Raw genomic sequence first — 24,414 nt, 5'->3', positions numbered from 1 at the left:
AAAGTGGAAAACTTTTTATTTTATAGTCTTTAATGAATGAAGATGCAATTCTAAGACTAATTTACTTTTTGCAATTTTGCTCTAAACTTACTCGTTTAGGAGCTACATGATGTAAAATGTACACCGGAAGTCATTTTTCCATAGGCTGTACTCCTAAACGAGTGGGTTTATCGAAAAAGTGTCAAGGCTAAAAAAGTTTTTAAATTGCATATTCTATCCGAAAACATGATAAAAAAACTAAAATCATATTTTTAAATGCCACAAAAAATAAAGGAATGTCCCCCATTTAATGTTTTCTCTAATTCTTACCGTTTCCGACTTCCCAATGGTGGCCTCCTTGAGTTGATCACCCTGTATATATGAATTTGAACGGATGGTGTTTTTGGCCTCTAGGGACCTAAAAACGAAAAATTAAATCGGTCCCGGGTCCAAGTGTTACCATAAGTACTACGGTAATAGCTTATTCCCTATATGGGAAATTCGCCAAAAACCTAATAGTTATATAGAACAATATTACATTCAACCAGCTGTTAGTTAAAACAAATTATATGGGACTAAAACAAATTGATGATTACAAAGATTCCTTTAAAAAATAATTTGAACATCCTACTATTTTTCTATGCAAATTTAAATAATCTGCCATCCTCATACCTAGTAATTGAATGTATCAATGGTCAGCATTACACATAGTATAAATAAGTCAACTCTAAATATGTCTTTAAATTTGTTTCCAAATGCTGAATTTGTGTCACAAATGCTGAATGTTTACAGCTGTTATGTTAAGCAAATTATATTGTACTAAAAGCTAGCTTAGAAGGTTAGCGTCGGCTGCTAGAGTTTTTAAAAATTAAAACTTAATTTCTAAAAAAACTGGGACCATTAATTATAATTATGGCTTAAACATTCCCTAGTTCTCAAAATTGTCTTTCTTTCAACACAAAACTAATGAAAATCCATCGTCTGGTTTATTCAGAATCGTGAAAAAACCCCATTTACGTTTTAATAATATATATGATAGTTTGGACAGGTTTCAACCCTTCCGAGGCGTAATACATTTACACAGTTTATATGTAGACTACATTATAACTCATAAAATAGTTCTACAATTAAATGGATCTCCTTTTACAAACGTATATAATAACCAGAAATTTTCAGATCGTCCTTGCGTGTATTTTATGCCACAAATTTTGACGAAAGGCTTTTCATTACATAAACTATACCTATTTACAGTGTTGACCAAACAGTTGGCAAGAAGCATTAATAGATAAGCTATGTACCAAATATGATAATTTTAGCTCTATTCTAATTATGACAAAACACGAAGTAACTAAAAGCAGGTTTTGTTGGTGTAGTATGCGTTGCAGGAGGTCTACTTTACACTGAATCGACGTTCACTTTTATTGCTTTTGATCTTCCGGCACTGTTGACTCAGCGAAACTGAACTTGTATTTTACCGTATTTCGTTATATTAAAACTGCTGTTGCATTAGGTCAAATTCCCAATAAGTCAATTGCTTTAACATAGACCACGTTTTTAGCTCGGACTGTACTATTTGACTTACTGGGACTTTTGATCTACAGACACTGCAAACATTGTAGTTTTTGACCTAGCGGCACAGGTATAAATTATTTGATCTTCCGGGACTGTTGACTTTCAGCAACATTCCCAAAACGTCTTGTTGGTAGTTGAATTCCAACAACGTATTTCTCTCTTACTTTGCTCGATGAACTCTAACTCATACATTTCTTAAATATTTTGAAAAATACTGTACAAGAAGCCTAATATTTACATGGACAGGTTCCGCTACTACCAGAACGTCTGCACACCAAGTTACAGTTTTGTTTGGTGGGACTGGCGCCACTGGGAGCGCCACATAGACTGGATGGCGCTCAACGGTATAAACCTGGCGTTGGCATTCAATGGTCAAGAGGCAATCTGGCAAAGGGTTTACAAACGACTTGACTTGACCAAGGAAGAGATTGATGAGCACTTTACTGGACCTGCGTTCTTTTCTTGGTACGCTTTTATCTTTGACATATTATGAAAGATTTCTGGGTACAGTATATGTTTGTTCTGGTCCACATAAAAAATTATTAATTTACTGATTTTATTGATAAGATTCTTTTATTCTTAAGAATTTTATTGATTTATTGAACAAACTGGATTAGCAAAAAGGGTCAGCAAGTTGTAATTTAAACTCCACTATCTCCGTGCAAACTTTTGTAATTGAAGAAAAATATAAAATTCAGGATGTAGAAATTAATTTTTGTATCCTGCTCCTGAATTTTTATACCAAATTTGAAGTAGGCACATGTGAATTTTTGTATGTATAAAATACAAGAATAGTATATTTCATAACAAGAGTGGAAAGTGAGTCATTACATTTTTGAGACCATGTTTGAAGTGCGAGATTTACTGAAAACTTTAAATGGTCGAGAATATGTATAGGACCCATACTTTTACTCGTGTTTTGAACGTTGGTTTTCGCTACACTACAAATACTAATATTATTTTCTTAAATAATACAGACATTGGATATTTCTTCATGACAATAATTAGGAACATATGACAAGACTCATAGCGTTTTATAGTTATGCCTTCAATTAAAAGTTAATATTTACTTTGGTTAACAAGTTAACAGTTGACAAAACAATAACAAATCTTTGTTTGTATTTATGTCGGCAAAATACCCCCGCCGCAGCAAACCTGCAAACTAAACGAATTTCCATTTTCCTGATTGAATTTACTAATAATGGAACTAATATTGGAACTAAAAATGTCTTCTTAAAAATATCACATTTATTCCCTATTTGAATAGAATTAGTTTAACGAGTACTTAGGTTTGCTTCTACAGGGAGGGTAAGTGTATTTTTTTTTGTAAAAGGTAATAGTTTAGTAATAAATAAATGCATTTTCCAAATTTGATCAAAATATGACCATAAACAAACAAACTACAACAGTTTCCTTATTTTCCATAAGAATAACATGGGAATTTTAAATTTACATTTTTTTTTAATTTTCTCCGTAACCATTAGACGCATAAGAATGCTTCAATATACTAAATCATTTTTTTTTGAGCTCTTTAAAATGGTTTGGAAAGAAATTGGTAAATTTTATGTTTTTTGGGTCAAAAATGGGTAAAACTAATTTTTCCCCATAAAACTCCCCATAAACCCCCGTTCCCATATCATCATGCTGATTCGCGAACTCGTTTGAATAAATGTAGGTTTACACGTTTATACCAAATTTCATCAAAATCGGATCGAGTTATCGTGCTAACGGACACATATATATATGAATTTTAACGGATGGTGTTTTTGGCCTCTAGGGACCTCAAAACGAAAAAGTAAATCGGTCCAGGTCTATGTCTTACCGTGAGTAATATTTACTACATGAGTTTATTTAGTACTACAGTAGTAGCTTATTCCCTATATGGAAAATTTGCTAAAAGATATAGTAGTTTACATTACTTTTGCATAGTAAATTCTTTTGCCATGTAGTAAACAATAATAATGCATTTTCGCAGGGGATAAACATGTAATTAAAACAGTTCATTTCACAGTAGTGTAGCAAAAATAATACAGGGTGCGGCAAAAATACCGATGGATTAAATTACTAATGGATTCGATTACTAGGCCGTCTGAGGGCGGTTGGTGTAGGCTCGTTGGATGGCCTATACAATGCCATTTCTTGTAGTCATAGAGCAGTGGTCGCCTGAGCTACGTGCGGTTGTTATCCAGTCGTTTTTAAAAAGTAGTAAATCAGTCATTGCAGCTATCAGTGGCAATTCGTGCTTTTATTCTATTAGGTCGACATGGAGAGGTTCCGTCGAGATTATCTGTATGGATAACACAATTAAACAGATTATTATTCTAATTAATCTGTAGGGATGAAAATTTACCTCAAAATTCGTTTAACTGAGCAGTGAGACATGTTCGGGCAGCCGCTTGTTTTCGGGCGGTCCTATGAGAACTGTCTTTCACAGCAGCACGAACTCTATCGAATGTTAGTTGACTGGCATCCGATCTGACTTTGGACGGTCTTTCAGCTTTCTTTTTAACGCAGAAGCCGTTGTCCTAAAGTTAGTAGCCCACCGCATTATATTGTGATACGCAACGGAACTTCTCCATGTCGCCTGAATTGAAAGAATGCATGAAACTGCCAATGCCGCTGATTTGCAACGAATGAATTCAATACTTTTAAAAACCATAACAACAGCACGTAGCTCAGGCGACCACTGCTCTATGACTACAAAAAAAGGCATTGTGTTAGACTTTCCAACGAGCCTACTCCCACCACTCTCAGACGACCTGCCACTGAACAGTGCTCTGCAGAAAATGTATAATTTTTTTGCCGCACCCTGTATTATTATGTATTAATAATTTACTGATTTATTTATTAAGACAATGAACCATGTTCTGCTCATTGACATCGTCAATAATTGTAAAATGCCTATGACAGTAAAGGATTTGATTGATTGATTACGGTAATTAATGTGGTTGACTGGTTTCGCCTCTCTCTCGGGTGCAGATTGCTGTAGTAAATAAATCGCCTGGCTACAAAAACTGCTGATCTTTAGTCAGTAACAAAGGTGTCATTTCATTTCTCACACGCATATTTTATACACATATTGGGATTACACGGCTTATTTGCATTTTAAACTGTTATAGTGATAACTAATTGATAGTACATTGCACCAAATTGAGTGATATATTCCAGGGGACGAATGGGGAATATCCGAGGGTGGGCAGGACCTCTCAGTCAGGATTGGCATGACAGCTCACTCACTCTACAGAAGATGATCCTGGAGAGGATGAGGTCCTTGGGCATAGTCCCTGTGCTGCCAGCATTTGCAGGACATGTTCCACACGCTTTGAAAAGGTACTTCAGAATCATGAAGTGTTGTAGCTTGAATTATTTCTTTAAGTTAATTATGGTAATGGTAAGCTAGTAGTGTAAAAGTATTGAATGCATTAATAGCCCTGGAACAACCAAAGTGACTAATATGGTATTTTTCAGAAAATTAGAGTCCATGGGCTAATGTTGTCGTATTGTGCCTAACTGACTATTATTTTTAAAACTTCAATATCCATTTAAATTAACCTTTGCTAAAGGACTGGTTTTATTTATTTCTAAAAGACTGTTTTGTCTTGATATTTAAATGTATAGTCATATGTTGAATTGTTTGAAAGGTAAATAAAGTTTAGTTTGTTGTTTTGTTCTGCATTGAACACAAGCTCAGTTTTATTCTGCTAAATTTAATCTAGCATTTTGTCATTTCCTAATATAATATCGTCCGTGATATCACTATTAATTGTGAATCGCGTATCAGTGACGACATCAATTGGCGACCGTGACAGGACATAAGAAATGACAAAACTAGAAGATCAACTAGTAGATTCAACGGCAATGCAGGGGAAAGCTCTGGAAGGACGTAGGCTAACGGCTTCGGGAGGCGGAGGTGACTTGGAGAGGCGCCTTCGTCTGGACCTTAAAGATGAAGGTGAAGACCGTGACACCTGCGAGTTGCCACAACTGGTAGGAGGAACTACGCAGTTGGTACAGCAACCACGAGCAGCGGACCCGGTGAGTTTCTTTCTAGAGAAGATTTTAACACAAGTACAGACTCAGTCAGAAAAAATGGATACTTATTTGGCAGATATTGACAATAAAATTACGTCCTCAATAAGAAAATTTACTCAAAAAGATTCAAAATTAAATACAAGAGTTGGACCATTAGAGTCAGATGCTGTCATTGAAACTATCAAAGATCCTAAGCTGGAAGATGGAGTGACTGATGAATCAAGTGGTTTGGAGATCAGAATCGATGTCATTGGAACGATGCTGAGCAGCAGGCAGGATGACGTGGAGAAGGACAGTATGGTCTTGGACCACTTGGCGGATCACCGAATGGATTCCACGGAGCAAACCGTGTTGGACATTGGGCCAATCTCTGGCTCTACGCCCTTCAACGAGAAAGTGAGTGCGATGTACAGGTTTAGGACTGAAAAACTATTCATAGACGAGAAGAATACTAGCGAGGAGACGACTTGTGGTGTGGACGAAGGGGATGATGATGAGGAGACGACATGTGATGTGGCCGAGGCTGATACTGACGAGGAGACGACCTGTGGTGTGAATGAAGGAGATACCGATGAGGAGACGACTTGTGGTGTGGACGAAGGGGATGATGACGAGGAGACGATATGTGATCTGGACGAGATCCCGCGTCGTTTGGAGACTTCTGGGAAAACGACAACCACCGCTTGTGAGGAACTGTTTTCTGCAATCAATGTTGCGTGCTTTGATTGCTTCAAGAATGTCAAGGACAGGCAAGGTGGGAAGGAACAGGAGGAGAAGATCACGCGCAGGAGCAAGATGATTCCTGACCACAACGGACAAAATGTAAGAGATGAAGAGAAGGCCAAAGAAACTGAAGACATTTTCAGTCAGCTCAGAAGTTGGAAGATAGAGCAGCAGATCAACCAATCTGATAGAAATGAGAAAGGTAGTGGGAGAGGAAGGAAAAAAACTTTCGCAGAGAAATACACAAGTCCCCAGAAGAAAAAGAAGAAGGAGAAGAAGACCAAGTGTAAAAACGGTCTAGGCTAAAGATTTTTCAAATCGATATTGAAGGTTTTAGGGGGGATAATTGTCGTATTGTGCCTAACTGACTATTATTTTTAAAACTTCAATATCCATTTAAATTAACCTTTGCTAAAGGACTGGTTTTATTTATTTCTAAAAGACTGTTTTGTCTTGATATTTAAATGTATAGTCATATGTTGAATTGTTTGAAAGGTAAATAAAGTTTAGTTTGTTGTTTTGTTCTGCATTGAACACAAGCTCAGTTTTATTCTGCTAAATTTAATCTAGCATTTTGTCATTTCCTAATATAATATTGTCCGTGATATCACTATTAATTGTGAATCGCGTATCAGTGACGACATCAATGTACACAGTAAAAGAATAATGACGACAATATGATGTTTCGTCCTGATGTATAAAACGCATCAGAGAGTAGATTGAAGAGAAATGTTACTCTTGTGTTGTGTTGTTGTTCTGTACTCTGAAGAAATCCTACATCAGGACGAAATATCAGTGACATCCATTATGTTTTGTGTTCTTTTATTGTGTACTACCAGTAACCTGGCGGGTAACTCTTCCAGCAAACTCAACTTTGTGCCCATTTATCGGTGGTCTAATCTATAAGACAGGACAGAATCCAAAACATGAAATGTTTGCAACTTATAATGATCGTGTAAAGACACAAATATTCGACTAATGAAAAAATAGCTTTAATAAATTTGTTACACTTATCTCAACTCAGTTTTTTCTCAGATAACTGTCAGACCCAATAAGGAATTCAACTATCTCTAAAAATGTTGTCTTCAATTCCAAAGAAAGTTTTCCAATATTTTTATTACAGTACAGCTGAGTTCTAAAATCTACCTATTATTTGCTACAATTTGCACACAAAAGATTTTAGATTGAAAACTTTATTTTTTTATTAGTACTCAGAATATTGAGAATTATTTTTCATCATACGGTCCGAAAAACTCCAGTTTTTAGTTCTCTAAATCGTCTGCAAAATCATCACATATGGTAAGTTTTTCAGGTCGCTTCGCTAACCTCAAAATTTGTTTGAAAACGCTGCTAATCACATGATTAAAATATCATGTTTGTAAACAACAAAATGTATGCATTGATGACGACTTCTTGTAACCTAAAATTCTGTGATCTAATTATGAAACAATTAGAAGGTTATTTCTAAAGTATGATAAAAATAGTTGTTCATCACACGAAGCTAAAGTGCCTTTTTGTATTTCCTAATAGTTTTTTCACCTTGCTTGTAAAACACGATTGCATACCAAATACCCACTTTCACTCCTAGTGATGAAAACTACTAATGTTAAGAAGTAAATTTGAACAGTAAATTAGAAGACCTTTTTATTGCAGGCTGTACCCAAATGTAAATTTCACTTTGGCTACACGATGGAACAATTTTGAAGACAAGTATTGTTGGTGAGTTTCTACTGTGTTAGAATGAATCTGTGATAGTTTAGTTTCTCTTTACTGTATTCTATATGTTACCGTATATTAAATGGTTACCATCCCTATGAGTTAACATCTAACTTTTAGTACAATAAGGGGTTTCTCTCTAACATCCCTTTTTCACCCATCCTACTTAACCGACCAGCAATATGTAAGTTCTCTGCTACAGGGAAGGAATTTTTTTTTTAATGTTTAAATTAAATTTTTTATCTTAAATTAGTTTTTTATTGCAAAAATAAATCCATAAACAAGCAAACTAACAAGATACTTTTTCGCCATGAGAAGATTATGGGAAATTAAAATGTGTTTTGAAGTTTTATCCGTAACAATTAATAACAAATAAACAACACTTCAATTGTTAGCTAGAAAATTTTGTTTTTTAAACCCAATGGCAGTAATGTAAATTTTGCATTACAGGTTTTAAGGGTAAAAATGTTATAAACCCAATTTTTGAAACAATCTAACACTTCATAGCACCCCTTTTCAAATATATATTTACATTTTAACAAATAGTATTTTTGGTCTCTGGTGACACCAAAATGAAAAAGTAAATCGATCCCAGGTGTAGGTCCTTACACTGTCACCTTACGCCTCTTCTCTTTAGGATAAATTTGCTATAAAGGCTACGAGTCCGAATATGCGAGAAAGAAATCTACCCTAACATTTTTTTTAGCTAATCTATCAGGATAATGAACTATAATGGAGTGTTTTGACATACTTTATGTTTCAGTCCTTACCTGTTATCTCCTGAAGACCCCTTATTCAAGGATATTGGATCCATGTTTTTACAAGAGGTAAGGCATGTCAAGTTAGGTTAAAAAGGAACCCAGATAAATAGTATTTTCATCACTATTCCCTAAAGTGAGTTGTTTAGCAATAATTTGAAGTGTCGGAAAATGAGAGAGAGGGTTGGAAAGACACTAGAGGCTTATGCCATAAATATACTATTTCATTCCGGTATGTTTTTTCCTTCGTGATGGCATTATTAATGTTATTCTTAGGTTGTCGGCTACTCATCACTAAAATAAATTAATCACAATTTACTAAAAAATGTGGAGGTATATTTCAAGTTTACATCAAAACAGAGAGGCTGAAGATGAGTTTTGATGTAAACTTGAAATATACCTCCACATTTTTTAGTAAATTGTGATTAATTTATTTTAGTGATGAGTAGCCGACAACCTAAGAATAACATAAATATACTACCAATTAATCATGATGGTAACTTAGTTATTGATGTACAGCCACAGAGAATGCTCAGTCTATGCCTGTTTATAAAAGCGGGTCTGCCCCCTCCCCTTCATTTACTACATCTCTCATGGTGAGGAGATGGTGTGGTAAGCTCCTCACCTTGTGCGATAGGAATTTCTGCTCAGTGCTCACTGCTTGGGCTCTTCCTCGCTTATCACATAAGTATATTTCCAGGTCAACATACCAGAAACTGGAAGTCCACGGTCATCTCATGAGCGTGTATCCTCTTTACCTTACTTCTCTGTGATACAACTGCGTGAAGACCTGTACACATTTTCCCTTGTACTTTTTTATCTAACTGGACTATACTTCAAAGGTGATGATTTACAATACGATACCAAAATTTTGTTTACACAATAAAAATAAAAATGAGTCAAAAATTTATTGTGATAGGACGACACGACAAAACTTATGAACAGTTTTAAATTCATATGAATTAGATGAAAAATGCCTTGATATAGACTTCTGGTCAGTATTGAAGTTATTGAATGTCAACTATAGAATTAAAGACAGGACATAATAGCCTATAAGGTATGTTTTATCTATGACATAAGCAAAGTATCAGTTTCCCAGATTTTTTTTATGTTCCATCTTCACAACTTGGACGCAAGGCACAAGTCAGGAACCATTTTAAACACTGTTTCAGGCTAAGTCTACTAGAAGGTGTCATCACTTTGATAACATCCTTTGATGATAGGCATGATATAATTTAAACTCAGGACCTCTGGAACCAATGTACTACTTGCTCTAAAGGTCGCTTTCCACAGTAGTGATTGAAAATGGTTCATATCAATATTCTAAAATCATTTTAATTCAAGACTAGAGCTGCCAGGACAAGAGCCTTCCAGAAGTCATGACTCCAGGAGGAGTCGGAGCTTCAACAGAAGTAGGGATGCATCCTCGTACAGTCATACATACCTAGACCTTGAATATATGTTCCAGATGATCAAAGAGTTTGGAACCAACCACATCTACAACTGTGACACATTCAATGAGATGCCACCAGCCCAGGGGGATCTAGACTTTCTCAGGAAAGTCGGAGAGTCTGTTTTTGATTCTATGACTCAAGTGGACAAAGACGCTGTTTGGTAATGAAATGAGTTAGTTATTCGTTAAAAATTATTACAACTGTTATTACTTACGTATTAAACATACACATCACATGTCAATATATATAAATTCAAATTTATTTAAAAAATTGAAATCATACTACACATTGTAGTCTGCTGTAGAACAAAGAATAATATTACATGAAATTTTGCAAGTCTGTTTAAACCTAATTATAATAATTGTTATATAGGTGATTTCTTATAATATTAATAGAAAGTTTTATGGCTGTTAAAGATCCGCAGCAAACCTGCCGACTAAGCGAATTTTAATTTCTCTGAATGATTTCCAATTAAATATATTTAAATAACATTAGGTGAGTACCTAGGTTTGCTGCTACAAGGAAACTTAAACTAATAAATTGAGTTTTAGTAAAATATGAATAGCTTAGTATAAAATAAATAAATTTGCCAAGTTTGATCAAAATATATCCATAAACAAGCAAACTACAACATTTTAAATATTCTCCATAAGAATAAAATGGGAATTTTAAATTTACAATTTTTTGAATTTTCTCTGTTACCAATAACCATACAAAAACACTGTGATATACTAAATATTTTTTTAAGCTCTTTAGTAAGGTCTAGAGATAAATTGGGAAATTTTGTGTTTTGAGGGTCAAAAATGAGAAAACCCAATTTTTACCCCCGTAAAACCCCGTTCCCATGGTCCGATCATGCTGGTTCCCAAACTCATTCAAGTTTATCCTGCCTTACACCTTTAAACCAAATTTCATCAAAATCTGACAAAAATTACTCAAGTTATCGCAATCACATACACAAATCTATATATCTATAAAAATTTGAACGAATTGTGTTTTTGGCCTCTGGGGACATCAAAATGAAAAAGTAAATCGGTCCTGGGCCTAGGTCTTACCGTGCCACCTATGGTAATAGCTACTTCCCTATAGGGAAATTCGCTAAAAACGCCCTTTACAAAACATCCTACTCAACACAGTAATAGTTGAACATTTTCAATAATTTTGGTGAATAAACTATTTGGCAAAATATAAGTTATAGACATAGTTTTTTTTTCACAATAATTATGTTTAGTGAAATTGATTTTCTAGTCCATAGTTCTTGTGGAATAATTGAAATTCTTAAAACTAAATACAGGATGATGCAAGGATGGCTTTTCTACAATGAGAAGACATTTTGGACCAACGATCGAGCAGAGGCCTTGATAAAGAGTGTTCCGATTGTGAGTAATTTTGTTTCATTGTTGTCAGGATGATGCAAGGATGGCTTTTCTACAATGAGGAGACATTTTGGACCAAGGATCGAGCAGAGGCCTTGTTAAAGAGTGTTCCGATTGTGAGTAATTTTGTTTCATTGTTGTCAGGATGGCTTTTCTACAATAAGAAGACATTTCGGACCAACGATCGAGCAGAGGCCTTGTTAAAGAGTGTTCCGATTGTGAGTAATTTTGTTTCATTGTTGTCAGGATGATGCAAGGATGGCTTTTCTACAATGAGGAGACATTTTGGACCAAAGATCGAGCAGAGGCCTTGTTAAAGAGTGTTCCGATTGTGAGTAATTTTGTTTCATTGTTGTCAGGATGGCTTTTCTACAATAAGAAGACATTTCGGACCAACGATCGAGCAGAGGCCTTGTTAAAGAGTGTTCCGATTGTGAGTAATTTTGTTTCATTGTTGTCAGGATGATGCAAGGATGGCTTTTCTACAATGAGAAGACATTTTGGACCATGGATCGAGCAGAGGCCTTGCTAAAGAGTGTTCCAATTGTGAGTAATTTTGTTTCATTGTTGTCAGGATGATGCAAGGATGGCTTTTCTACAATGAGAAGACATTTTGGACCATGGATCGAGCAGAGGCCTTGCTAAAGAGTGTTCCAATTGTGAGTAATTTTGTTTCATTGTTGTCAGGATGATGCAAGGATGGCTTTTCTACAATGAGAAGACATTTTGGACCATGGATCGAGCAGAGGCCTTGTTAAAGAGTGTTCCGATTGTGAGTAATTTTGTTTCATTGTTGTCAGGATGATGCAAGGATGGCTTTTCTACAATGAGAAGACATTTTGGACCATGGATCGAGCAGAGGCCTTGTTAAAGAGTGTTCCAATTGTGAGTAATTTTGTTTCATTGTTGTCAGGATGATGCAAGGATGGCTTTTCTACAATGAGAAGGCATTTTGGACCATGGATCGAGCAGAGGCCTTGTTAAAGAGTGTTCCAATTGTGAGTAATTTTGTTTCATTGTTGTCAGGATGATGCAAGGGTGGCTGTTTTTTCATGAAATATTATTTTGGACCAAAGAGAGAACTAAAGCTTTACTAACGTCAGTCCCAAAAGTAAGTTTCCAAACAATTTACTATGGTATGGATAAATAAATGGTACCTATCAGCAATCTGACACATACCTCTCCCAATAGCTTAAAATTGCTTATCATGCGGTAGGAGTAACGATGATTTTGGGAAATATTACAAATTTGTAATAACTTTTAACCGTAATTTTTTATTAAAGGTGTGGTTGTTCCATTTGGCTTAAGGTTAAAAGGACTATAACAAACAAAATTTTAGTCAGAATCATTCAAGTATACACCACTAGTGCTAGACACCACTTAAGTGTACTGTATGTATTGTTAGTGTCCATGTTTCCTCTGTACCTTACTTCTCTGTGGTTTAGGGGGAGAAAGTAGAAATAGAAACACATCCTTTAAAAACCAAAAGTGGGTTTTATGAATTAACCCTACTCCTTTGTAGGTTTATCATCTTATGGATCAGCTAAAAACAATTTTAATGGTTTATTTCTGTCTGTGGGTTTTCAAGTTTACTATTTATTTATTACTAGAGGCCTCAGCCTGGTAAAGGGCCCCTCTTAAAAAATTATTTTCCCTAACAATCTGTTAGGGGGTTTGATTTTTGGAATGAGTCTTTATTCCCGCATTCATCAAAAGAGTCTGCCAAGATAGAGAAGATTGCAATGAAAAATACAATTTTGCTACTATCGCAAGGAGACAATGATAAAGTCTCTGCGATTTATAATGTGGTAACTTCCCAGTATAAGTATTAAAGATGTCGTGAAAGAGAGCTGCGTGTTCAGGTACAACCTCGGCCAACCTTAACACGTAAGGTATGAAGGTTCCACTGCTTTTAACATCCTTTCAGATGACAATTTCTCGAAATTGGGCCCTTTAAATGAAATATAAAGTCAAAGTTGATTAAATTATTTGAATGGTGGATTCTGTTCACCCGTGAATTCGCGGGTAGAACCTCTTCTATAATATTATATTACTTTATCTATGCATGTACCATCTACTATTTTTATGGTTTTTTTAATATCATTAACATTTCAGGGTAGAATGCTGGTTTTGGACTTGATGTCCGAGTTGAATCCACAGTTTGAAAGGCTTGAGTCATACTTTGGACAGCCTTATATTTGGTGCATGCTTCACAACTTTGGAGGGACTTTGGGCATGCATGGTACAGCCAGAAGAGTGAATGAGGTAAGCAAATACAATTTCACACTACTCACTTTTCTCACTATGGAATTTTGAAACTAAATTTTGCAATCTATATATTAATTTGAAACTGTTTTTCTTTGTGACAGCTAATTTGAGAGAACGGCTCGGCGTAGAAACTCAGTAGGGGTCTCTAAAGAAAGGTCTTGGTCTGTAGATGAGCCATCAAAAGAGAAACGTGGTAAACTCCCTTGGGGCTCTGCCCCAGTGGCCTTTAAATTCCCATCCCATGTTATTCTTATGGAGGAAAAACGGGCTTTTGTCACAGCTAATTTCAGAGAACGGCTGGGTGTAGAAACTTGGTAGGGGTCTCTTAAGAAAGGTCTTGGTCTGTAGATGAGCCATCAAAAGAGAAACGAGTTAAATTCCCTTGGGGCTCTGCCCCAGAGGCCTTTAAAGTTCCCTCTTCAGATTTGTTTACATTACGACCATATGCATAAATTTTCACTACTCTTTAATGAAACAGCTGTTAATATTTAAATTGTGATTTACTGAATCTGTCAAAATGAAATATTTGCAATGTTTTATTCAGATTTTAAAATCGATTTTATTTTGCATCGTGTCATGTTTTGCAATACTATATAATGTTCTATTACCAAATCAGTGGAAAATATCACAGTAACTCTTAAGATTATTTCTTATGAAGTTAACTTTATTGTATGGGTTGGTTTCTGCCTTTTTTACCACTTCTTGGAGATTGTACGTAGGTGATATTCTTTGGCGTATTGCATCTGTAGACTATAATTGGGTTGGTGTAATTATTACAATGGAAAAAAAGCGAGAAATTCTGGACAATTTGATACTGTATAGCCTACTAAAAATAAAACTGAATTAACACTGTGCTACATTTCTTGATCAATCATTGAAAGAGCCGATTTGCAAACAATGGAAACATAGAAAAGTCATAGAACACAACCAAGTACAAGAAATACAAATGTTTTTTTTATATTTATAATCGTTATTACAGACAACCTAATGCGGGCTAAGCGGCTATGAGTGGGTAACATTTGTAGAAAACACTAAAAAGCAAGATCAACTATTGAAAAAAGATAAGATATTTACAAAAAAATTTGATTATGTCTAACTGTACACATCGTGAGTATTTCCATAATCTTTGAGTCCACTCTTATAAAGTCATCGGAAATTATGACTGTTATTCGTTTTAAAATAACGCCTTTAATGCTTCGCAATTGCTCGAATTCGAGCAACAGGTACACTAGTTATCTTTTAATTGTATTAAAAATGTCTGTAACTTAATTAGGAGAGAATGACATATAAGCTAACCAAGCTGTTGGTAACAAGCCCTAAGCAGAATTATGTCATATTTTTAACATTGCAATAAAAGGGGTAACTGTTGAAAAACTGGTGTACAAGGTTATAGATGTGTTTGATACAATCGTCATGAAGCCTGGAATAAAATACTGTACTAACATTCACCAATGATTTGAGTTATCTGGTAATGCTGTGTCAGAACCACAGACAAAGGAATAAGTGCTTACCGTATTCTTTGTCTGCGGTTAGAACCTTCTTAGGCTGTTTGCCTTTCAAGGGATAAAGCTTATAAAATATTGCAATTTTTCCCTAAAAACTGCTTGAATCTACACACTGTCCTTATTTTTCAGAATGTGTTCAAAGCTAGAGCTGCAGCTAACAGTTCAATGGTTGGTATTGGCCTGACTATGGAGGGGATACAACAGAACTATGTCATGTACGACCTTATGATGGAGATGGGATGGAGAGTAGAACCAACCGACCTCTCTCAGTGGTTAGTGAATCATCATTCATAGCCTGATGGTTATATTGTTTTTATTATTTGGATTTTTTTACTTTTTTGGGGTTTTGTTAATTGTGTGCATGTTTCTTGAAGTACGCAAATAAATTGTGTTGAGGTTGTATATGGTGTTTTACGACCAACAATAACGATAATCAGTTGAAGTAGTTATTATCAACTCCTCATGCCTTGGAAGATGGATTTGGTGTTAGGAGCCAAAACCACCACAGCAAATGATTGCCATAAGCTAACTATTAGCTATACTATAAGCTAACTATAAATACATTGATAATCTAGGGGCTGAAACAACGTTCTAAAAACTAATATGATTTTTTTCTCTCTGAGATTGATAAAGATAATGTTGTCTAGGTTCAGAAACTATTCCTCTCGCCGCTATGGTCTGGACAATAAACATCTGGATACTATGTGGCAACTACTCAAGGTACACTTGTTTGAATGTCAGAAAGTATTTCTTTTGAAAAAAGCATAGTCTTCTTGTGTGATAGCAAAAGTGTTATCAAAAGTCAACAATTATTATAATTTTTTTGCTTTATTTAGTTTATAAGTTCTAGTAACTTTTAACAACTGGTATTGGAATTGTTATAAATAGGTACCTAAGAATAAGAATAAGAATCATTTATTGTCATTAGACACAGTTGTGCAATAGACATTGTCAAACAAGCCACTAGTACAAAATTAATTGTTCCTATGAGTTCATTTTCAAGACAATTTGCGACAAACCGAATTGTACTCAGTATTTCTCTGATTATAGTCGTCCCTCCTAAATTTTGACAAGTTATAGAACAAAATATCTCACGTTTTGATATAAGTATTTGTTGTCTTTTAACAGGATAGCGTGTACGACTACAAGTCAGTATGGCAGAATCACGGACGATACATTGTTGTAAGAAACCCTTCCCTGCGACTTCAACCAAACGTAAGGTGTTATTTTATTTTGAACTTAATTATTTTACTTTTTTTTAATTATTAACTGTGCTGGGTCCAGGGACAAATGTGTTTTTCTTGTGCTTCATAGTTTTTGCATTACATATTTTTTTGGGAAAGGATTGTCATATTCTAAGGTGGTCATGGAAATCTGGGAACTTTCTTCTAGAGCATACCTTCAACCATTATCTCCTCGGGCCCTAACTTCAGCCTCTCACATATCTTACAATGTCATTGACTCTTCCTACTCAGCAGTCATTCATCATGAAGCTTTCGATAAATTGTCCTGGCTTAGTAAAAACCTGATTTTAGTCAGTAACAACGCACAGATCATCCACTCAATTCTACACTAACATTTGCACTCTTAGCATTTGTACTCAGCTTACTTATGTCGATGTCTTAGTGAAGTGATATAGGTACTTCTTTTCTTTCCCCACCGATGGCTGATTGTTCTTCTCACTTCACAGGTGTGGTACAACACTACTGATGTGATGGAGGCATGGGACGAAGCTCTGATGGCTGTACAGTCCGCTCAATCACTGGCGGAGTCGCCAACATTCAAACACGACCTAACAGACCTAACCAGACAAGCTCTACAACTAAAGGTCGACTTCATGTACAGTCAAGTTCTCAAGGCATATTACAAGAAGGATCTTGCATACCTCAGGTGCTTTGGTATTTAAATTTAAAGGATTGTTGCTGAAATTTTTCGTCACGACTAAACAAATTATCATAACAGTTAGTGATCTGGAATTTGATTGCATCCGTGAGAAAGCACCTCTAATAAAACACTATTAAATACAAACCTAGCCAAAGCTGGAAAATTTCAAAAGAAACCCCAAAGAAGGAACGGTATACAGTAATAAAGTAGTCAAAACAAGTAAAAAAGTCCTTTTTAAAAACTGAACCCAACTTTTGTTAATCATTGGATTTGTTTCAACAGCTGATCTTAGTTTGTTAACAAAGCCTCAAACATTATCACTTCATTCTACACTCATATTCTCATATTTAGGTTCAAATACTCAACAAGACCTAACTACATTTTGTCATTCTCCTAAATGTAAATGGTCCATTTTCTTTTTTCAGAAATGCAACTGGAACGTTTCTTGCTGTTATGGACGACCTGAACTCTCTGTTGGCCTCAAACAAGTGGTTTCTATTGGGCCCTTGGCTTGAGTCAGCTAAAGAAAGAGCATCAAGTCCTCAGGTAGAAGCAGGATTAATATCACACAAATTTATCAATTGATTTTTTCTTTGACAGTTTAATAGCTATAGTGGATAAGCAAAGAATTGAGTGAGTGGACCATGCAGAACCTCTTGTGCATATAAGCTCTTGTCTGGGTAGTTAAATGCTCACTTTAAAATCTGAAGGTTGCTACGGTTTAACGCAGAGTGGGATTAATTGTACATCCAGAAGCAATTCAATCAATGGTGCCCAATGTCATAAGGTCGAAAGGTCAACGTTAGATTGCCAAAAGACCTGTGTTTTGAACGTTCTCTTATAAAAAGCGCAACAGAACAGAAGAGACTTTTCCCTCAAATATGCTATAGCTCGTGCGTTTCCTGGTGAAGCCTGGGGGTAGGGGGTTATAGTGGCTCTTGACCGTTTTTGTAGGGGTGGGGGTACGTCGAAAATCAATCTGCGCTCTCATCCTGTCCGAGCTACATAGCGGATACACTCTTTTTCAAAAACATTCGGGATGTCAGTTCGATTATCTTAAAACTTGAATTGTTTATTTTTAAGTATACAGTGGTTTGAAAATAAATTTTTTTAGGTATGTTTAAGCCATAGTTTCGTATATTAGTAATGCATTATTTGTACTTGTTTTTGCCCACCAAAAATCTCTGGCTCGTTAAAGAGTAATTTTTGGAGTATTAAAAATAGCCAACTCTAAATTTTGATGTCGAGAATTTTATAAAATATGCTATTCTCTGTTCTAAAACATTTTTATATTCCTCTTAATGAGGTAAGAAATTAGATATTTATTGAAAATGCGCGTTTTTGTTATGGAACCCTTAGTTAGCAGACATTAATTTGATCACACAACTCATGCGAGCAGCCTGAACCGTCTCTGCATCGTGGTCCGAACTCCAAAAAATGTCTTTAGTCAGACTAGAAGCAGAATATGAAGATGACGTTAACTTCCCCTCTCGCGCTCGGCTCCCCACTTGCCACTACAGCCCCTCACACCCAGGCTTCACGAAGAAACGCACAAACTATAATATAGGCTCATAAAAACCAAGTAAACCAGCAAATAATGGTGCGATTGTATATTTCAAAACTTTTATTTTTAGTCTAATTGGAGCTGCATATAGTTTAAATAAGGTATTTTTTCGTTTGAGAAGTTTTAAACATACAATATTTGGAGTACATCTCATTGCTTGGAAGAAGGAGGGACATATGTCCCTTTGTCTTGCAAGTGTTGATTTATTACTTTTGTTTCTTTTATTATTGAGAGGTTCTTTTAAGGGGAAACTGTTAAACTACGGAGGTCCCTCAACAAACTTGTTCAAAGATTAATGCTGCTATCAAACAATAAAAAAGTGTGATGAAATGATTTTTTTAAATTTTCAATAGATTAAAACTTTTTCAAATAACCATTACTGTTTATTCTGCAGAAAATATTTTTCAATCTATTTGAATTTATAGGAAAGGGAGCAATTTGAAGAAATGGCTCGGAACCAAATTACTTTGTGGGGTCCAAATGGAGAAATTAGAGACTATGCATGCAAGCAGTGGGCTCGTAAGTAATTAAAATTAAATGTTAACAAGCTGTTACCCACGGTTTGACTTCATAGGTATTAATAATACTCTTGATTATTTAAGTTAAGCTGAAATAAACAAAACAGAATATAGTAATACTGTACAAACAAATAATCACACCTGATTTTAATAAGGTAATAAATAATTGAAAGAATAACGTCCAAAAAAGTACAGCTGAGGTATTTTTAACATTACAACCTTATAGGGCAATAATGGATAGTTTTGCGCAAGGTTTCTCGTCATGACGAATATTTTAAGTATATGGTTTATGGGGGTGTGACTTTTAGTTTTCTCAGAAGTTAACTACTTTGATGCATAATTTCGGTACTTTGGGTATAATAATATATGGATTTCTATGTTATTTACGTATCATACATTTCAGGCTAAGTCAGTGACATTAGATTTCTGTACCTGAGTCAGTCTTGAGGTTTTAATGGCTGTGTTTATAAAAACTATCTAGAATCTATGGCCCTTTTTAGCACCTTTTTCATTGTTGACGAGGTCTATGTAACTCAATTGAATGACCAATAAATATTTATGATTTATGAAAAAAAAGTTTTAGGAAGTTTAATTGGAAAATTGGCCCAAGATTGGTGACTTTCAATATTTCTGGAGTTGAAATTCAGAAGATATGTTAAATGTATTAACTTAAATCCATATTCAAGATGAATACTACAGGACTAATACCTATGTTTCCTCAAATCATTAAATTTATTAATTTTTTCTGTTTTTCGATTTTGATGTAAGTTATTTACAAAGGCCATTTATATTTGAGTGAATTTCATATGGCTGGTCAGGGTGTACTCTAACGAGACAAAAAAAAACATAAAAATAGCCTTTATATAGTTTTGTTTGAGATAATTTTAAACTAAAATAAAACTACTAATGGTTTTACAATTTTAGATCTTATGGAAAATTATTACATTCCTCGGTGGAAGTATTTCTTCGAAGCCCTAGAAAAGGCAGTTGCGGAAAAAAGTCCCTTCAACCAGAAGTCAGTCAGTACTTACATTTTTAATGAAATCGAGCAACCATTTACTTTCAGAAAAGACCTCTATCCAACATTTGAAATAGGTAAGTTAAATTTTTAATGACTTATTATAAAATTATTGACAGTTTGATTGTTAGTGCTTTTGACAGTGTCTTTGTTAAAAACATAATTTTACAGTTTTAAAATAGGTGTAAATGAACGTGTAAACAAGTTTTTTTCCTTTTTATATCATCGAAACAACAGATTTTAAATAAGTCTAATGGTTACTGATTGCATTTGGTCAACTATAAAACAATTGTCTATACTAACCTAATAATAGCCATTTAATTATGCCTCGCATATGGAGTTAGACTTAAGTTCAACTTCATCTTTATAATAAAGTATGCTATCAACCGCATGATTTAATGTTAGGCCTTGATTAACCCTCTTGCAAGGGCACGAACTTTAATTTAAAGGTTAAATTTAATCAGTTTAAAAAATATTAGATATGGTCAGTTTTTTTTTTATAATTAATTGTTTGTTTATATTTTTCCTGATTTAAGGTCGATTCACACACATCAGTCCAGTCACAGTTCCGTTACAGTCCAGTTACAGTCCAGTCACAGTTGCATCCGCAATTTCTCAGTCAATTGTCCGTCAGTTGGTTTCAGTCAGTCTTCCGTCTCTAAAATTCACAGTAATTTATAGTCCAAATTTTAAATTTATAAACCTATATTCTATCAAATTATCATCGTCCATCTTGTTGATTGTTACAAACAGTACTCAAAATACAAACGCAACCATTTAAATAACAATAACACTATTTTCTAACCTCAAACAGTTCCGTCAGGCGTCCGACCAATCAAAAAGTATCGTTGGAAAGAAATCTGAAATTGACTGACGGATGCCGGTAGAGCGACTGACGGGACTGCAACGGATAAGTGTAGATAGCGCAATAGAAAATCCATTAAAGAATATTTTTGTTAACTGTGACGTGCCTGAAGTGACTTTACTGTGACGTGCCGTAACTGATGTGTGTGAATCGACCTTTAAGCTATTGATTCTTACTATTCGTTCAGTTCAAGGTATGCAACTGGGTAAGGATACTTAAGAGAATAATGTGAGTGTCAAAATCTACTGTAAAAACAGTTTCACACACTTAAAATGCAAATAATACAGGCAAATCTCACTCCGTTGTGACGTACGGGCAGAGCAACTATAGTCAAGATAAATGTATGATAGGTAAGGCTTAATTTCACCTGATTATTTCATCCAACTGAAGTGTTAGGGTGCGATCACATTGCATGCAGGATCGTGCGAGTATAGTGGTTGCGCTAGCTCGCGATTGCGTGCAAGAGAAAAGAAAATAGCTCAGAAAAACAAGGAAACAAATTAAAACCCGTACAGGGTGATCATACTACATACACCAATTTTATTTGTTTTTTAAGCGAGTACGTTCATGCTACGTTTAGTATATAACATATCACATGTTTTAGCGAATTTCCCTATAGGGAAAAAGCTATTACCGTAGGTGGCACAGTAAGACCTAGGACCGGGACCGATTTACTTTTTCATTTTAATGTCCCCAGAGGCCAAAAACACTATTCGTTAAAATTTGTATATGTATATATATATATACGTCCATGAACACGATAACTTAAGTAATTTTTGTCCGATTTTGATGAAATTTGGTTCAAAGGAGTAAGGTGGGATAAACTTAAATGAGTTCGTGAACCAGCATGATCGGACCATGGGAACGGGATTTTACGGGGGGTTTTATGGGGTAAAAAACAGTTTTTCTCATTTTTGACCCTCAAAACACATTTTCCAATTTCTAGGAAAACAACTAAACCATTTTAGAGAGCTTCAAAAAAAATTAATATATCAAAGTGTTTTTAATTGTTATTGGCAATGGAGAAAATTCTAAAAATTGTAAATTTAAAATTCCCATCTTATTCTTATGGAGAATACTGTAAAATGTTGTAGTTTGCTTATTTATGGATATATTTTGATCAAACTTGGCAAATTGATTTATTTTATACTAAGCTATTATTATTTTACTAAAAAATACACTTTATTAGTTTTCTTGTAGCAGCAAACCTATTTACTCATTAAACCTAATGTTATTTACATAGATTTAATTGAAAATCAATTCAGACAAGTGGAAATTCGCTTAGTCGGCAGGTTTGCTGCGGCAGGGTTATTTATCTCTAGTTTCTGCTTTCTTATAGATGGATAAACTTTCATTTGAGTTAGTCCGTGCTAAAAGACCAATATAAAAGTGATGAAAACATTCCAACAGAGAAATAGAAGTTTAACATTTTTCCGGATGCCTCAAAATGTCTGGTAAAATGCGGTGGTATTCTCGTGCTACTTCTCTGTCAACGAAGTAATCGTTTACCTATTCTCCCCTAAATCGTTTGCTATCCACTACCAAGAACTTGAAAACACTACTTTCCACCATCACATGACTCCATCTTTTGCATCAGCCAGCTATATGTTAGTAGGTGCAAGTTATGTGAACTCGTGCAAGCAAGTTGTGCGAGCTCGAGTCACTTAATGCACGTGCGAGCAATGTGATCGTAGCCTTAGTCTTAGTCTGTGTCTGATTGATTCTTATTTCGTCCACCACTGAATAAAAAAATTATAAATAAATATTTTAATCTATTATGTATTTTGGTATTATTGCTGTGTTTTAGGAGACACTGTTGAAATATCTAAGAAGCTGCACAAAACTTGGCGTCGTCTCTAACACCATTACAAGGAACCAAATTGTAGCTGTGTATAAAATAAAATGAATATAAAAGTAAAAAAATATAATTTTGAATAATTAAAACTATTCCAGTAATTTCACTCATATAGAGCATCATGGGATTTGCTCAAATTAAAATCTAGTCTCCTAACTAGATTTATATTCAAAAGCAAAATAAAGTCTCATGTGAAAGCTTTTTGGGTACTTTTGTATTATACGGATGCCACCCTTATACAGCACGCTGCAGCGGTTACGTTAGGTTATCAATTATCATAAATATGTTTGTAGGAATTTCCTAGTTTTGTTATGAATCAAACAATACCAAATGAGACATACTTTTGCCCGCCAAATCCCCTCCAAGTAGGCCAAGGTCAGGTCTTTGACCGAAGTGTGCATAACCTGTCCACCTCCTGTTTCTGGTCCAGTGTCCTAAGTGAGAACTTATCTAGTATCCTTCGATTCACAATGAAACTAGGAAAGTCCTACAAACATATTTATGATAACGCAACCTAACATAACAGCTGCAGCGCGCTGTATACCTACTTGGCGTACATGTGGCAGGGAGCTAGCGCACATTCAACTCAATCCTCACCGACATCGCTGCCTTCAGGGAGGCATAACTCAAAGGTCGCTGATCGTAATCATGTAAAATTTGGATAGTAGGAGACGATAATGTTGTTTGTTATCTGATGATGTCATAGGTAATTTTGCCGCGATCATGGAAGACGATGATGACGCCTCGGGAGACGCCGTACCAAGCTAAAGTGCAAGTTTAGGCGGTAATACATGTGATATAATATTTTTTAAGATTATTGGGAGGGGGCCCGGTGAACAAACTTGCGGGGGGGGCCCGCGGGCTCTTATCGCCGCCACTGTAAGATGGATATTTATTTAAATTTATTGCTCTTGGCAATTTTTACATTGTGTAGCATAGTTATTCTAATACTTATAGTTACATAGAGGTTTTTTTTATTAAATTACACTTTAAATAAAAGTTAACTTTTAACAAATAAAACAATATATTAAAGAAACGGAGGAAAACTACAAAACATTGTACATTTATCAGGAAAGCCTTAAAACATTTAACTCTTATTAACCCATGGGGAATGTAATACTGTGCCCTTATCTCCAACAGTGCGCATTGTACTCATACACCAAATAGAACGCCTGATTTTTCAGTTTCGTTTAGAATAGATAAGAACTTTTAAGCCTTTCAGGAAGACAGTTAAGGAGCCTGACACCTACTTGAGAAGGAAGTTTCTCAAATGCAGCTGTTCGGTGTTGGACAGTGCAAAAACTATTCCTTGCTCTAGACCCGTGGC

The 24,414-nt window shown here is 35.1% G+C and overlaps 1 protein-coding gene across 3 annotated transcripts in view; it reads left to right on the top strand.

Moving 5' to 3' along the window:
- Positions 1–23,166, top strand: part of LOC128995851 (alpha-N-acetylglucosaminidase) — a 37,724-nt gene extending 14,558 nt beyond the window's left edge. Inside the window, exons 4-18 of one of the 3 annotated variants that reach the window (XM_054420873.1) lie at positions 1,798–2,016; positions 4,720–4,881; positions 7,960–8,025; positions 8,786–8,849; positions 10,249–10,394; positions 12,637–12,721; positions 13,726–13,875; positions 15,513–15,655; positions 16,031–16,103; positions 16,512–16,598; positions 17,074–17,273; positions 17,693–17,813; positions 19,257–19,350; positions 20,274–20,444; positions 23,040–23,166. In XM_054420873.1, coding sequence (XP_054276848.1) covers positions 1,798–2,016; positions 4,720–4,881; positions 7,960–8,025; positions 8,786–8,849; positions 10,249–10,394; positions 12,637–12,721; positions 13,726–13,875; positions 15,513–15,655; positions 16,031–16,103; positions 16,512–16,598; positions 17,074–17,273; positions 17,693–17,813; positions 19,257–19,350; positions 20,274–20,444; positions 23,040–23,092 — 1,834 coding nt within the window. In that variant the 3' untranslated portion in view covers positions 23,093–23,166. Of the gene's footprint in view, positions 1–1,797; positions 2,017–4,719; positions 4,882–7,959; positions 8,026–8,785; positions 8,850–10,248; positions 10,395–11,528; positions 11,614–12,523; positions 12,609–12,636; positions 12,722–13,725; positions 13,876–15,512; positions 15,656–16,030; positions 16,104–16,511; positions 16,599–17,073; positions 17,274–17,692; positions 17,814–19,256; positions 19,351–20,273; positions 20,445–23,039 lie in introns of all 3 variants that reach the window. The other 2 variants (XM_054420875.1, XM_054420874.1) reach the window with 2 other exon arrangements.
- The last annotated feature ends 1,248 nt before the right edge of the window (positions 23,167–24,414 follow it).

This window comes from Macrosteles quadrilineatus, unplaced genomic scaffold (assembly GCF_028750875.1).
Source record: "Macrosteles quadrilineatus isolate MER2022 unplaced genomic scaffold, UCM_ALF_1.0 Scaffold_5__1_contigs__length_97177068, whole genome shotgun sequence".
NCBI lineage: Eukaryota > Metazoa > Arthropoda > Insecta > Hemiptera > Cicadellidae > Macrosteles > Macrosteles quadrilineatus.
Note: the sequence above shows the minus strand (reverse complement) of the source record. Positions and strands in the feature narration are given on the sequence as shown.